This window comes from Malassezia restricta, chromosome V (assembly GCF_003290485.1).
Source record: "Malassezia restricta chromosome V, complete sequence".
In the NCBI taxonomy this organism is placed as follows: Eukaryota; Fungi; Basidiomycota; class Malasseziomycetes; order Malasseziales; family Malasseziaceae; genus Malassezia; species Malassezia restricta.
Genome location: NC_040197.1, coordinates 648020 through 660754, shown reverse-complemented (window position 1 = coordinate 660754; position 12735 = coordinate 648020). Strand labels below are relative to the sequence as shown.

At 69.5% G+C, this 12735-nt stretch overlaps 6 protein-coding genes across 6 annotated transcripts; 3 read left to right on the top strand and 3 right to left on the bottom strand.

Annotated features, from left to right (window-relative positions):
• Nucleotides 1–45: 45 nt before the first annotated feature.
• On the bottom strand, nucleotides 46–2250 carry MRET_3219 (CUE domain protein; the record flags this gene model as incomplete). The annotated part of the gene is made up of 1 exon (XM_027629846.1): nucleotides 46–2250. The coding sequence occupies one exon, from the start codon at nucleotides 2248–2250 to the stop codon at nucleotides 46–48; it is 2205 nt and encodes a 734-aa protein (XP_027485308.1).
• Nucleotides 2251–2589: 339 nt separating this feature from the next.
• MRET_3218 (dual specificity phosphatase) lies at nucleotides 2590–4314 on the top strand (the record flags this gene model as incomplete). The annotated part of the gene is made up of 1 exon (XM_027629845.1): nucleotides 2590–4314. One exon carries the CDS (start codon nucleotides 2590–2592, stop codon nucleotides 4312–4314), a length of 1725 nt encoding a protein of 574 aa, XP_027485309.1.
• An 8-nt stretch (nucleotides 4315–4322) lies between these two features.
• Nucleotides 4323–8972, bottom strand: MRET_3217 (oxalate---CoA ligase; the record flags this gene model as incomplete). Its single annotated transcript, XM_027629844.1, has 1 exon — nucleotides 4323–8972. One exon carries the CDS (start codon nucleotides 8970–8972, stop codon nucleotides 4323–4325), a length of 4650 nt encoding a protein of 1549 aa, XP_027485306.1.
• A 100-nt stretch (nucleotides 8973–9072) lies between these two features.
• MRET_3216 (uncharacterized protein) lies at nucleotides 9073–9358 on the top strand (the record flags this gene model as incomplete). Its single annotated transcript, XM_027629843.1, has 2 exons — nucleotides 9073–9282; nucleotides 9308–9358. The coding sequence occupies 2 exons, from the start codon at nucleotides 9073–9075 to the stop codon at nucleotides 9356–9358; spliced, it is 261 nt and encodes an 86-aa protein (XP_027485307.1).
• A 135-nt stretch (nucleotides 9359–9493) lies between these two features.
• On the top strand, nucleotides 9494–11074 carry MRET_3215 (terminal uridylyltransferase; the record flags this gene model as incomplete). The annotated part of the gene is made up of 1 exon (XM_027629842.1): nucleotides 9494–11074. One exon carries the CDS (start codon nucleotides 9494–9496, stop codon nucleotides 11072–11074), a length of 1581 nt encoding a protein of 526 aa, XP_027485304.1.
• A 23-nt stretch (nucleotides 11075–11097) lies between these two features.
• On the bottom strand, nucleotides 11098–12702 carry MRET_3214 (PAB-dependent poly(A)-specific ribonuclease subunit 3; the record flags this gene model as incomplete). Its single annotated transcript, XM_027629841.1, has 1 exon — nucleotides 11098–12702. The coding sequence occupies one exon, from the start codon at nucleotides 12700–12702 to the stop codon at nucleotides 11098–11100; it is 1605 nt and encodes a 534-aa protein (XP_027485305.1).
• Nucleotides 12703–12735: the final 33 nt, after the last annotated feature.

The following is a 12735-nucleotide window of genomic DNA, read 5'->3' as shown; positions in this document are numbered from 1 at the left end:
TCGTGACCATTACTTGGCTATGGGAAAAAGAAAGGTCGGAGTCGACTAGACCCAATACGGCTGGCGACCATACTGGTGGTAGCCATCGTACGCGTTGGCATGGCCGAGTCCGGCCGCATAGTGTTGGTAGTATGCTGGGTGCTGCTGAGCCATCGGTGCGGCCGCCTGGTGGCTCGGCATGCCCTGCGGTGGTGGCGGTGGCATGCCCGTCGTAGCACCTACGCTGGGCGTCGCCGCGGCCGAGGAGCCAGAGGCAGCCGCGGAGCGCGTGGCAGGCGAGTTGGTCGCGTCAAACGCGCGATAGTCCAGAGGGGTCGACGTGGCTGGCACAGACGATGTCGAACCGGCACGGACGGGCGCGGCAGGCGCACCCTGTGGCACGCCACCACCCAAGAAACTCAGACCTGGAAGCGAATGGTTGGCATCCGAGGTAGCCGAGCCGCCCTGCAGCTTAAAGTCCGCGTTCGCGCTGGCACTACCACTACCCCCCAGCCGCTGGGAGAAGCCCTGCGACTCGTACGTCGGCATCGAGACGCTGGGAGCGGCCTGGTATGGCTGCGGCGGGGTGTGAGTACTGTAAGGTGTGCCCATAGGGTCGTGCTGTGTGTACGCCGCAAGGCTTGGCGCGGGTACATCGAGCTTCGACGGCGGCTGTGGCTGCGCACCGTACAGCGGGTACTGGCCAAAGCCGGCCGCAGGCGAAAAGTGTTGGAACTGGTTCGGCATGTAGTAAGGATAGTAGTATGGCATCACGTTCGGGAAAGGCTGCTGGGCCTGCGGTTGTTGCTGCGACTGCTGCTGGGTCTGCGTCTGGTGCTGCGGGAGCTGAGGTGGGCCCTGTGGCTGCTGCACGTATGGCATCACACCCACGTCGTAGCCACCGGCTACGGGGCCAGCGGGCCCCGTAGGAGCGGCGGGCTGCGAGGCACGCTCGTCGGTCGTGGCACGCAGGCCTGTCGCGTAGGGGTGCGACGAGCGCTGGTTCGAGTCGAAGCCGTAGATCGACGAGGCATAGGCCTGGCCGGGCGTGCCGCTGCCGTACGACAGTGTACCACTCGCCTCCTCGGCAGCAGGCGTAGCGGATGAGTCCTGGTTCACAGGCCGCGTGCCGGCGAGGCCGTACGCACCATTCACACCAAAGCCGCTGCTTTTGAATCCATCAAATTCGTGCACGGGGGTAGGGTCTTGCTTGGTGTCCACGTTCAAGCCAGCCGCTGAGCCGGTGGAGCCGAGGCTCGGTTCGGCTGCTTCGGCGCCATCGTTCGCCATAAAGGTGAGGGTGCCAAACTTGACATCCAGTTGGTCCAAGGATGCTCCATCCGGCATGACCACCGCTGCATCCTGGCGCGGGCGCTGTGCACGAGCGGGACGTGTCGACACGGCAGCAGGGAGGGGTGTTTCGGCAGGCGCTGACGCGCTTGTCTGGGTCACGGGGATGGTCTCCGTGGTGGGGGGTGCCACAGCGGGAGCCGTGTCTGTATCGTGCTGGGGCGCGGGCGTCTCCACGGGTGCCGCCTCGTGTTCGAGTGAAGGTTTGGGCGGCTCCTGGGGACGCGCGATCTGTGCCCAGCTCATGGTGGTTGTGCGGGGCTTGGTCTCGGTGGGCTTGGGCTTGTGGCTGAAGGCCGCCGGCGTCGTTGTCACGGGCATGGCTTGACTCTGGGCGGAGGGAGCGGAAGCCGAGGCCGCGCCACCGCGAGCCACGCCACGGAAGCCACCGCGACCTGCGCGAGCAGCGGGCGCACCGCGGCCACGGGAAGCGCGCTCTCCGCCACGGGTCGAGCGGCGCGAGCCGTCCGTGGGCGCGGCAGCCGAGGCGGTTTGTGAGGTGCTGGGAGGGGCGGCCTGCGTGAGTGTGGATGCGGGTGCGGCGGCAGGTGTGGTGGATTCCGTGGCTTGGGAGCTGGCGAGGGCGGCGGCCGAGTGGGCGGCTGCTTCCTTGCGCTGTGTCTTTTTGGACTTGACGGACGAGAACTGCTCGGCATGGCCTTCACTGATCCGGCCGACCGCGATTTCGACTTCCCCGTTACTTTCGAGGATGACGAATAAGAGATCTTCGTCGGTCCATGTGGGGAAGAGTTCGGAGAGCATGGCGAGTTGCGTTGGATACGTGGCACGCAGGGTGCGGACTTCTTCCGTGTCGTCCTCGGCGCCAGCGGCGGCGTTAGCGTGGCGCTGGCGCTGACCACCTCGACGGCGAGAGTTCGCACTCCGACGCGGCATCGTGTTGCCACTCGACGGCGTCGACATATTCAAGTATGGTATGCAGCAGTGACAGTCCGTGGGAAGCACAGAGGTGCCTGTGTGTCAATGCGATGGCGGAGCGACGACGTGCGTCGCCAGCGTGCCAGTACCTTCGAAGGATCACGTGGTGATACTGCGGCGGTCGGCCGAAGGGCGGCGCATGCGGGCAGGGCGGTGGCAAGCGCGGGGCGGCGAAGCCTGGGGGTGGCGTGGCCAGCGGGCGGCGGCGGTGCTGCGAAGCGGGTGTGTATCCACGGCGATCCTGGGGGGGTGGCGCATTTTCGTTGTGGCCGCAGCGACGCTGATCTGACCTCGAGCCTGGTATTACGTGTGCTGGCTATTTCTATGCTCTATCAGGATCCGCCGCAAGGCGTGGCAGCGATCCGACCGGATGAGTTGATGGAGCGCTTGCTGAGTACGCTGCGGGGGAAGCGAGTGAAGCGCCCCAGCCCGTGTGATGCGTGCTCGGCGTACTGTGGACGGCCCGTGCCGCACGCCGCGCATGTGCCCTCGATGCACTTGGTTCATTCGCTGCCGGATGATGCGGCTGTGACGGAGGGTCCGTACGATCCGAGCTGGGTCGACGCGCCGCCGCCAGCGCAGGGACATGCGCCGGAGGCGGGTGGCAGTCTGAGTGCGCCGAGCTCGCCTGTCATGTCGGCGAGGCGGATTCAGTCGAAGGCGGAGGAGCTGACGCGTGTCCCCTTTCAATCGCGCAGCACGGTGCCCGTGCTGCTGCTGGACACGCGGCCTGCGCATATATTCCAGGGGTGTATGGATACGTCTGATATGCTGGACGGGAGTGATGACGTGCGCACTGGTCATCTGAAGGGCGCGATCAATGTACAGATTCCTACGTTGCTCTTTCGCCGTACGCAGCGTGCGCTGACCTCGAGTCCTGCGCTGTTGGACAGCATTGACATTGCCTCGTACATCCAGTCGGAGGCGGGGCGGCGGAAGCTGCGTTCCATGTGCTGGGCGCAGGAGCTTCCGCCCGTGTCGAAGGCGGTGGATCCGGCTGTGCTGAACGAGCTGATCCGGGTGTTTTGGTTCATGGATATTGTGGTGCTGTACGAGGATCGCGCGTCGTCGTTCGCCGCGTACCTTCTTCTGCGCACGATTGCGGCGATCCGCGCGCGTGCGTCGGAGCGTGTGCCGCCGGAGCTCACGTCGCGCCGATGTGGTCTTTACCATGTGTTGGGCGGCGTGCGTGGGCTGCGGGAGAATCCGGCGTGGCTCCCGTTTTTTGAGGTGGGCGACTCGTATGTCGAGCAGGAGGATCGGGAGACGGCGCCGATCGAGGAGCTGGCGCTGCCGGGGTCGGGGTGCGACGCGCGCGCACGGCGTCCGCCGCTGCCGCGGCTGAACACGTCGGTCTCGGACGTGGCGCCCGCGCCGTCGCTGTCGTCGGGCACGGAGGGTGCGCTGTCGCGGCCGCTCACGGCGGGGCTGTACGTGATGACTGATCGCGCCGAGCCGCTGTGGGATGCGCCGCGCACGGCGCGGGAGCCGGAGGAGGCGACCGACTTTGAGGTATCGACGATTGTGCCGGGCCAGCTGTACCTCGGCTCGCACATCCAGACGCCGGCGGACGCGCGACAGCTCGAGGCGCTCGGCATCCGCGCGGTGCTCAACACGGCCGCCGAGCTGCCTCTGTCGCAGGAGGATCCGCACTCGCCGATGTCCGTGCTGCGCGACACGTCGATCCGTGACTATCTGCACATCCCGATGCGCGACGTGGTCGAGGCCGTGGGTGTGCAGCAGCAGCTGCGCGATGCGTGCCGCTTCCTGGAGCGCATGCGCGCGTGTGGCCGTCCGACGTTTGTGCACTGCCGCGCGGGCAAGTCGCGCAGTGCGACGTGCGTGATGGCCTACCTGATCCAGACGCGGCGCTGGACGCTGAAGCAGGCGTATGCGTTTGTGTCGGCGCAGCGGCCGCGCACGTCGCCGAACATTGGCCTGATGGCCGAGCTCATGCACTTTGAGCGCGCGGTCCTCGGCTCGTCGCTCTCGATGTGCGTGTCGCCGCAGCGCGGCGATGCACCGCGCACCCCTGACTCTGTACGATAGCTTGTATACTACATGAACCACGGCGAACATGGCACGACGTACGCGTCGCGCGGCCGCAGGAACGGCGCCGCGCCGCGGATCGCGATGCACCCGGCGTCCGCGCACGCACGCACCACGTCGTACACCTCGAGGCGGTCGGCGTCGGCGACGAGCGCCTCGACGGACGTGCCGGGCCGCGCACTCACGCGCGCGAGGACGTGCGCGACGCGCGCGTGCCACACGGGCCAGTGCGTGTCGCCGTGCACGTCGAGCCATGCGCGCGGCCACACGGGCGGTCCGCGCAGCGTCGGCACCTGCCACGACGCCGCGAAGCGCTCGTGCACGAGGCGCGGTCCCTCGACGATAAAGGCGCGGTGCGCGCCTGCGTCGAGCGGCGCGTCGGAGGCGGGCATGCCCGACGGCCCGGCGCGCTCGAGCGCGGCGGCGAGCGCGGACGAGACGCCGAGCACGAGCGCGTCGGGCGGCCGGACGTCCGGCAGCGGCGGCAGTGCGTCCCACGTGAGCGTGAGGCGGCACTCGGTCTCGACGTCATCGAGCGTGCGTGCATTGAGCTTCGGGCGGCGGCGCAGCGCCGCGAGGGGCGCCATGTCGAGCGACGCATGCACGCGGCGCGTCTCGAGCAGCGAGAGCCACGCGGCCGTCTCGCTCTCTGTCGCGGCAGGATGCACCTGTACGCGCCCGGCCGCCTGCGCGCGGCGATACGCGGCGTGGACGGCCGGCACGGACGTCGAGAGCGCGCGCTGCCGCTCGTCCGTGTACGTGAGCGTGCCGTCCGCATGCTGGAGGATGCGGCGCTCGACGGCCAGCGCGATCGCGCGCTCGAGTCGCTCGGCGCCGACGAGCTCGGTCCACGTCGCGAGCTCGGCGCGCGATACGTGCGTCGGGACGAGCATCGTCGCGAGCGCGCACGACGCTTCGGCGCCGACGGGCTGCTCGATCGCGCGCACCGACCGAGCGGTCGTGCGCATCTGCTGCAGGCGGTGCACCATCGGCGCGCTCGTGTCGTCGACGAGGGACGGGCGGCGCGGCACGACCGGCGTCCACGCCGCCACGTCCTGCGCGGTGAGGCGCCGGGGCAGGACGGTGCGCGCCGCCTCCTCGGCGTGCGCCTGCAGCAGCTGCGCGCGATCCATGTGCTGCCGCAAGTATGCGATGTGCGCGCGCAGATCCACGGACGACGGATGCGGCCACGCGGGATCAGGCAGCGTGCCGTCCGCGCGCCCGCGCGCCGCGACGTCGTGCCACGCGCGCTCGACCAGCATCAGGCCGACCTGCTCGTGCGGCGCGGCCGTGAGCTGCCGCCGACGTGCGCGCCACGCGGCCGCTTCCGACGGCGGCGCGTCCGGCGAGAAGAGCTGGTGCAGCGCGGACCAGTCGTCCGCGAGCGCCGCGGCGCCGTGCATCGCGCGCCACGCGCGCTGCCGATGCGTGAGGATGACGTGCGCATCGCGCAGCGTCGCTTGATGCTCCGGCGTCCACACAAACGCGCGCGACCGGCGGCGGCCGCGCGTCGTCGACGTGCGCACGCGGCGGTGCATGCCGAGTGCCGCGGCGATGCGCTGCCGCAGCGCGGCGGGCGTCACCGTTTCGCGTCCGTGGATGTACTTGTGCGCGAGCTGCGCGAGCGCTCGCGGCTCGCCGGCCTCAGGCGGGCCGTGCTGCCGGACGTCCGCGAGCGCCGCGTCCCATTCGTGCGTGCGCTGCGCCTGCCGCGCCGCGACCTTGTGCGCCATCGACGCGGCCGTCGAGTGCGCGCGCGACGTGCGGCTCACGAAGAATGCCTCGACGGCGGCGCGCGGCGCAAAGACGGCCGCGGCGAGTCGCTCGAGCGCGTCGGGCGGCAGAGGCCACGCGTAGCGCCGCAGGAACGCCTTTTGCACGCCACGCAGCGCAAACGAATCGCGCCACGCATGCGGCGCGGCCAGGTACGACGGCACGCGCTTCGGATCGGACGCGTCGACGGCCGAGCGCACGGCGGCCCAGTACGCCTGCCGCTGCGCGGGCGTCGACACGTCGCGCACGTCGCTCTCGCTCGGCGGCCAGCGCGGCACAGGCGCGCGCGTCGTGAGGCGGTAGCGATCGTCGCCAACGCTCTCCGCGAGGCCGAGCTCGATGAGCTGCGCCGCATACGTCGCGAGCCGCTGCCGATGCGCCCGCTGCCGGCCGAGGCCGAGGCGCCGCGCCACCGGCGCCGGCACCGCATCGACACGCGCGCTCGTCGCGGCCGTCACGGCGCGCACGACGGCCGGCGTCGTCAGGCGCACGGGCACGAGCGCCACGAGCGTGCGCAGCGGCGCCTCGTGGACGAAATACGCGAGCGAAAAGACGCGGTCCTCGCCCGCGGCGGTCTGCGCCGCCTCGTCAAACAGCTGGAGCCGCGCGGCCGAGCCGTGCGGAAAGCCATAGTACTGCCGCAGCAGATGCGAGTGCCGCGCAAACGCACGCTGCGTCGACGCGTCGTCGAGCGGGTCGTCGTGGCCATACGTCACAGGCGTCGTGTCGAGCCACGGCGCCGTAGCCTCGGTCGTCGACAGACCCGCGTGCTCCGCTTTGACGTCCGCATACGCCACGACGCCCCGCGTCTCGGGCGTCGACGTCGCGGAGCGCAGCGCCTCTTGCAGCGCGTCAGGCGACAGATGCGTGAGATGCAGCAGCGTGCGCGGCCTCTGTGCATCATCCGTGCGAGGCACCTTGATCGTGCGCACGACGCCGCGGCGCTGCGCCTCCTCGATCGTCTTGGTCCGCGTCGTGCGGTCCGACAGGTCGCCGCCCGCCGCGCTCGCCGCCGGCCCCGCATCGAGGTACATGCGCGTCCGACGCGGGATCTCGACCTCGTCCAGCGCGCCGCCGGCCTGCGCCAGCACCTGCGTCAGCAGCTTGACGCGCTGAAACACGCTGAGGTTCGAGCGCGGCTCAGGCGCTCGCGGCGCCGGCGCCGGCGCCGGCGGCAGCGGCGAAGCCGCCTCGCTCTTGATCGGCTTTGGCCGCACCTCGCCCTTGCGCGGTCGCCCGCGCTTCGCGCGCCCCGTCGCAGGGTCCGTCGGCGCCGTGCGCTTCGCGCCGCGCAGCACGACGGGGCCCGGCACGTCGCGGAAGAAGCCCGTCGACACACCGACCGTCGGCAGCGTCGCAGCGAGCGTCGCGGCGTCCGGGAACGTGCACTCGCTCGGCAGCGTGTCCGGCACCGGCGGCACAGGCGCGGCGGGCGCAGACGCGTCGCCCACGCCGAGCGCGGTGCTCATCGACAGACCATCTGCCTCACACCGCGCCGCAAAGCCCCGCGCCGTATAGTAGCGGATACGGCGCTCGCGTCCACTCTGCTCAAACGGCGCACACACAGCGAGCGCCGCGTACGGCGGCGGCGTCCGCACGACCTGCCGCGACAGGATCTGCTCGACCATGCGCTTGACCTCCGACGAGCATCCCAAGCGCTGCGCGAGCTCGTGCATCGTGCAGCCATGCGCGCCGTACGCATCGATCAGCGTCAGCAGCTGGTACTCGAGCGTCGCATCGTAGCGCAGCGGGACGCGCGCGGCGGCCGCGGACGCAGGCGCCGCCGCGGCGCGTGCGCCACCGCCGCCGCCGAGCCACGCGTCCGTCGCGCGGACGTACAGAGGCGTCGCATGCGCGAATTGCACACGCACACGCTCAATGTGCCCGGCCGACAGGTGGTGGTGCAGAAAGGCGAGAAAGCCGCGGCGCAGCGTCGGCACGCGGCGCAGGCCCAGGCGCGTAGGCAAGTACCGCCGCGGCGTCATGTGCGAGGGCGACATGCGCAGCATGCGAGCGAGGCGCTCCGAGAGCAAATCCTGGCGCGAATGAAGCCACACCGCACTCTGCTCGTCCGAGAGCATCGGGTACGCGAGCACGTCGCCGTCGTGCGGATCAAGCGGCGGCATCGCCAGCGCGCCCGCCTCGTCCTCGTCCGCCTCGCCTGTCATCGGCGCATCGTCCCACTCGCTCGCGATCGTATCGAGATCGACCCACGTGGGTGTGCCGACATCACTCGGTCCAGCCGCGCGCTGCTGCGCCTGCCACAGCGCATTGTGCGCGAGAAACGGGCGCCCCACAACATAGTTCGACACCTCGCCCGTCTCGCGCGCCGTAAACTTGGCCACCAGCTCGCGCTCCAGCAGCAGCTTGACCAGGTAGTACACGGTCTTTGGGTCGTAGTGCGTGCGCGCGCCGAGGTCCACGACCGTGACGCCGCGCTCGCGGGCACGGTACACATGCTGCAGCGCCACGTACGCGGCAGCCGAGGCAAACGGCGCCTCTGTGCCCGTCAGCGTGCGCCGCACGAGCTCAGCGTCAACGTACACGCGCAGCGCATCGCCGTGCGCCTCGACGAGCGCCTCGAGGGCGCCAGACTTGATCGGCGTCGGCGCGGACGACGCCTCGCGCCCCTTGGCGAGAATCGAGGAACGCTGCTGGCCGCGCGACGTGCCCTTGCGCACCGCCACACCGACATGCACACGCGCGTCATGGAGGAGCGTGCGCCAGACAAAGGCGCGGTACGCCCCGTCCAGCACGGGCCGCGCGTCCTCCGGCAGATGCGCGCAGAACGCCTCGACGAACGAAAAGAGGCGCTCGACGTCCGAGCCCTCCTCGCCGTCCAGCGCCACCTCACGCACGCAGTGCTGCAGCAGACGCGTCAGCATACGTCGGAGGAGGAGGAGGTGCGAGGCGCGGCAGCTCACGTGATGTCGTCGTGGGCCAGCGGCGGACGTCGACGGCGCCACGCCTTGCCACCGATCCCTGATGCACGCCACGGCGGCACGTCTCCTGCGCATCCAGCCCGTGCCGGCGAGCACGATGCCCCGCGCTGTCGCTGCCGGCAGCAGCAGCGGCCGCCCTATGCCGCGTGCGGACGCTGCACCAAGCGTTGCCGACCAGCTGCTCGCCATGCCGCACCGCCCGCCCAATCTGCGCATGGAGCCGTTCGTGCACGGCAAGAGCCGCTACTGGAAGGTACGTACGCCCCGACTCACGCCAGGTCTCGGCAAAAGAGCGCGACATGCTGCGCGCCCAGCGCCGCGAGGCGTAACGCCCGCGCAGCGACAAGGCCAGGCCCTCGACGTCTTTGTTCTTTCCGTACACACCTCCATAGCATACCCACCGCGCCGCGCCGCTCGCCGAGCGGCCGTGGCCTTTGCCCCTACCCCTCCTGCGACGAGCAGCGATGAACCGGCGAGCACGATCGACCGAGGCGCCCGTGCGCGTCCCGTACCACGTCCGCGCTGCGCCGGGCGGCAAGGGCGCGCCGAGTGAGGCGGCGCCGGACAGGGCATCGCGGTACGGCGCCGCGTCCAAAGGATCGGCCGGCGCGTCGTCGTCGGTGCCGTACTCGTACGAGCGGCACACGTCGGAGCTATCGCGCGCGATCATCGAGTACCTCGCTCCGATCCTGCCGACCGAGGACGAGTACCGCACCAAGGAGGGCATACGGCGCGAGCTCATGCGGATCGCGAGCAAGCTGCATCCCAAGGCGACGCTGCTCGCGTTCGGCAGCATGGCGAACGGGTTTGCGCTAAAGAACTCAGACATGGACCTGTGCTGCCTCGTGCCGCGCGACGACGGCGAGGACAGCGCGGCGCTGCCGTCGCCGTCCGAGCTCGTCGAGCAGCTGAGCGAGCTCATCCGGCAAGATACCGACTTTCACGTCCTGCCGCTGCCCAAGGCGCGCATACCGATCATCAAAATCAGCCACTCGGCGACGCCCAAGATGCCGTACGACATCTCGTGCGATATCGGCTTCAACAACCAGCTCGCGCTCGAAAACACACGCCTGCTCCTCTCGTACGCCATGCTCGATCCGCCGCGGCTGCGTGCGCTCGTGCTCTTTATCAAGGTGTGGACGAAGCGCCGGAAACTGAACTCGCCGTACACGGGCACGCTGTCGAGCTACGGGTACGCCCTGCTCGTCCTCTTCTTTCTCATCCACGTCAAAAAGCCCGCGGTGCTCCCGAACCTGCAGCGGATCCCGGCCGGCCGCGAACTGTCGCAGCACGACATCATGCTCGAGGGCCACTCGATCTACTTTTACGACGACATGGAGGCCCTGCGCCGGCAATGGCACTCCGACAACACCGACTCGGTCGGCGAGCTGCTCCTCGACTTTTTCCGCTACTTTTCGCGCGACTTTAACTACACCAAGGACGCGATTGCCATGCGCACCGAAGGCGGGCTCGTGACGAAAGAGTCGCGGCGGTGGACGCACGACCTGCTGTGCATCGAGGACCCGTTCCAGGCCGGCTACAACGTCGCGCGCACCGTCACCAAGGACGGCCTCTACACGATCCGCGGCGAGTTTATGCGCGCGAGTCGCCTGCTCGCGAATCGCACGATCCGCGTGCCGCAGCTCCTGCACGAGCTGTGCATGGAGCGCGAAGACGGCTTGACACGCGCCCCCGACTTTCCGCAGCGGCACCACGACCACCACCGCTTCCGCGGCCGCGCGTTCGACGACATGTCGCGCGCCTTTGTGCCGCACGGCATCTCGTATCCCCCCCCCCCCCCCATGATGCCCCCGCCGTTCGTGCCCGCCATGCCGATCCCGTCGTGGGCGCCGTTCCCGACCCCTTTCGGCACGCCGCCCACCTGGATACCCGGGGCGCAGCGCCGCGACGACGACGACAAGAGCGGCTCGATCATCCGCGGCACGCATCTCCCCCACGAACACCGTGCCTGGTCGTCCGGCTCGCGCGAGCCGGACGACGACGACGACGACGACGACGGCGTGTTTGGCATGTCGCCCACGTAGCGCGCGCGCGACCATACCCCCGACTACGCGAGCGCCGTCTCGATAAACTGCTTCAGGTCCGCATAGCTCACCACCAGGCAGCTCAGCTCGTCGCGGCTCGTGAGGAGCACCTTTTCGTCGATGCCGGCATCGAGCTTGTTCAGGTGCACCAGTATATGACTCAGATCCATAGTCGGACGGCCATGCTCGTCCGTCGCATGAAACACCATGTCGCGGAACAGCTGAATCACGTACTGCTCGCCCGAGACGTCGTCCGTCGTCTCCTCGCGCAACGTCGCCAGCTTGCACAGCAGACGCACAAGACGGCCGTTTTCGAGCTCACGCAGCAGATCGGCCTCGAGCAGATCGGCGTGGTGCTGCGCACACCCAAACTCGTCCGCCATGTGCAGCGTCAGCGCCGGCAGCACATCGCTGATTCGCGCATACGCGCCGCGCATAAGGTCCTGCACAAAGGTGTGCAGCTCCGTGCTGTACGAGCGCTCGAACGCGGCGCTGCTGTGCGGGTCCGCGGCCGCCGCCACATTGTTGCAGCCCGTGCACAGGAGCAGGCGGCCCAGCGCCGCGAGATCGTCGCGCTGCTGCGCTTCGAGTAGGGCGCGATCGTCGCTCGAGGGCGGCTGGTACGCCAGCACGTCGAGGATCGCACACCCCGTCAGGCGGAGCCGGTGGTGCGCCGTCCGTAGCACCTTGCTCGGCTCCATGCACCGCGCAGCGAGGCCGGCGGCGTGCACGGCCCGCAGCAGGCTCGCGAGTTGGCACGCATAGCTCCATAGCACACGCTCCGGCACATACATCGACACGGGCTGGAGACGGCCCGTGCGGCGGTCAGGCACGAGGGGCTTGACCGTCATGTGCTCCATGTACAGCGTCGTCGCCAGCGGATGAAAGTCGTACACAAACACGACCGAGTCATCGCCAAACGCGCGCGTCGTAAAAGCCTCGCGCACCGCGACGAGGTTGGGATGCCGGATCTTGCGCCACCGCTCGGCGGCGCTGATCGCCGCCGGATGATGGAGGCGCACATGCTCGAAGCGCCGGAGGACGTAGCACTTGCCGTCCAGCGCACACGTGGCCTTGTAGATGTGGCTGCAGCGACCAAAGACGCGGCTGGGATCGCCCGAGGCGCCCGTCAGCGAGCCCTGCGCACGGCACCGCGGGTCGACGAGCGACGACGGCACCGCCGCGGCGGCACTCGGCTCGAGCGGCACGAGGCTGTGGTATACGTGCAGCGACTCAGGGACGCCGGCGACCGGCTCGTTCGCGGTGGCGTACAGCGCCTCTTGCTTGCGGTGCAGCTCCTCGTGCAGGTGCGGATCCATGAAAAAGCTCATCGCCGCATGGTGCGTGGGATGCACATTGCTCACATGCGGAAACGGCGGCGCGTACAAGTGGTACTGCAGCGGATGCCGCACAGGGCGCGGCTCCTCGTACGTGTACGCATACGGCGCCACGGGCGTCGTCGAGGCATGCGCGCTCCGCGGCACAAAGACGGGCGCCTCAGCGACCTTGGTCGTGAGCGACGGCGCCGCTGAGCGCGGCTGGAACGAGATCGTCGCGAGCGACGCCTGCGAGTGCGATAGCGCGTTCGAGAGCGACGTGCCCTCCCGTCTCGGCGCCTCGTTCGACATGGCCGTAGGACGCGTAAGCGAAGCGGGACACGT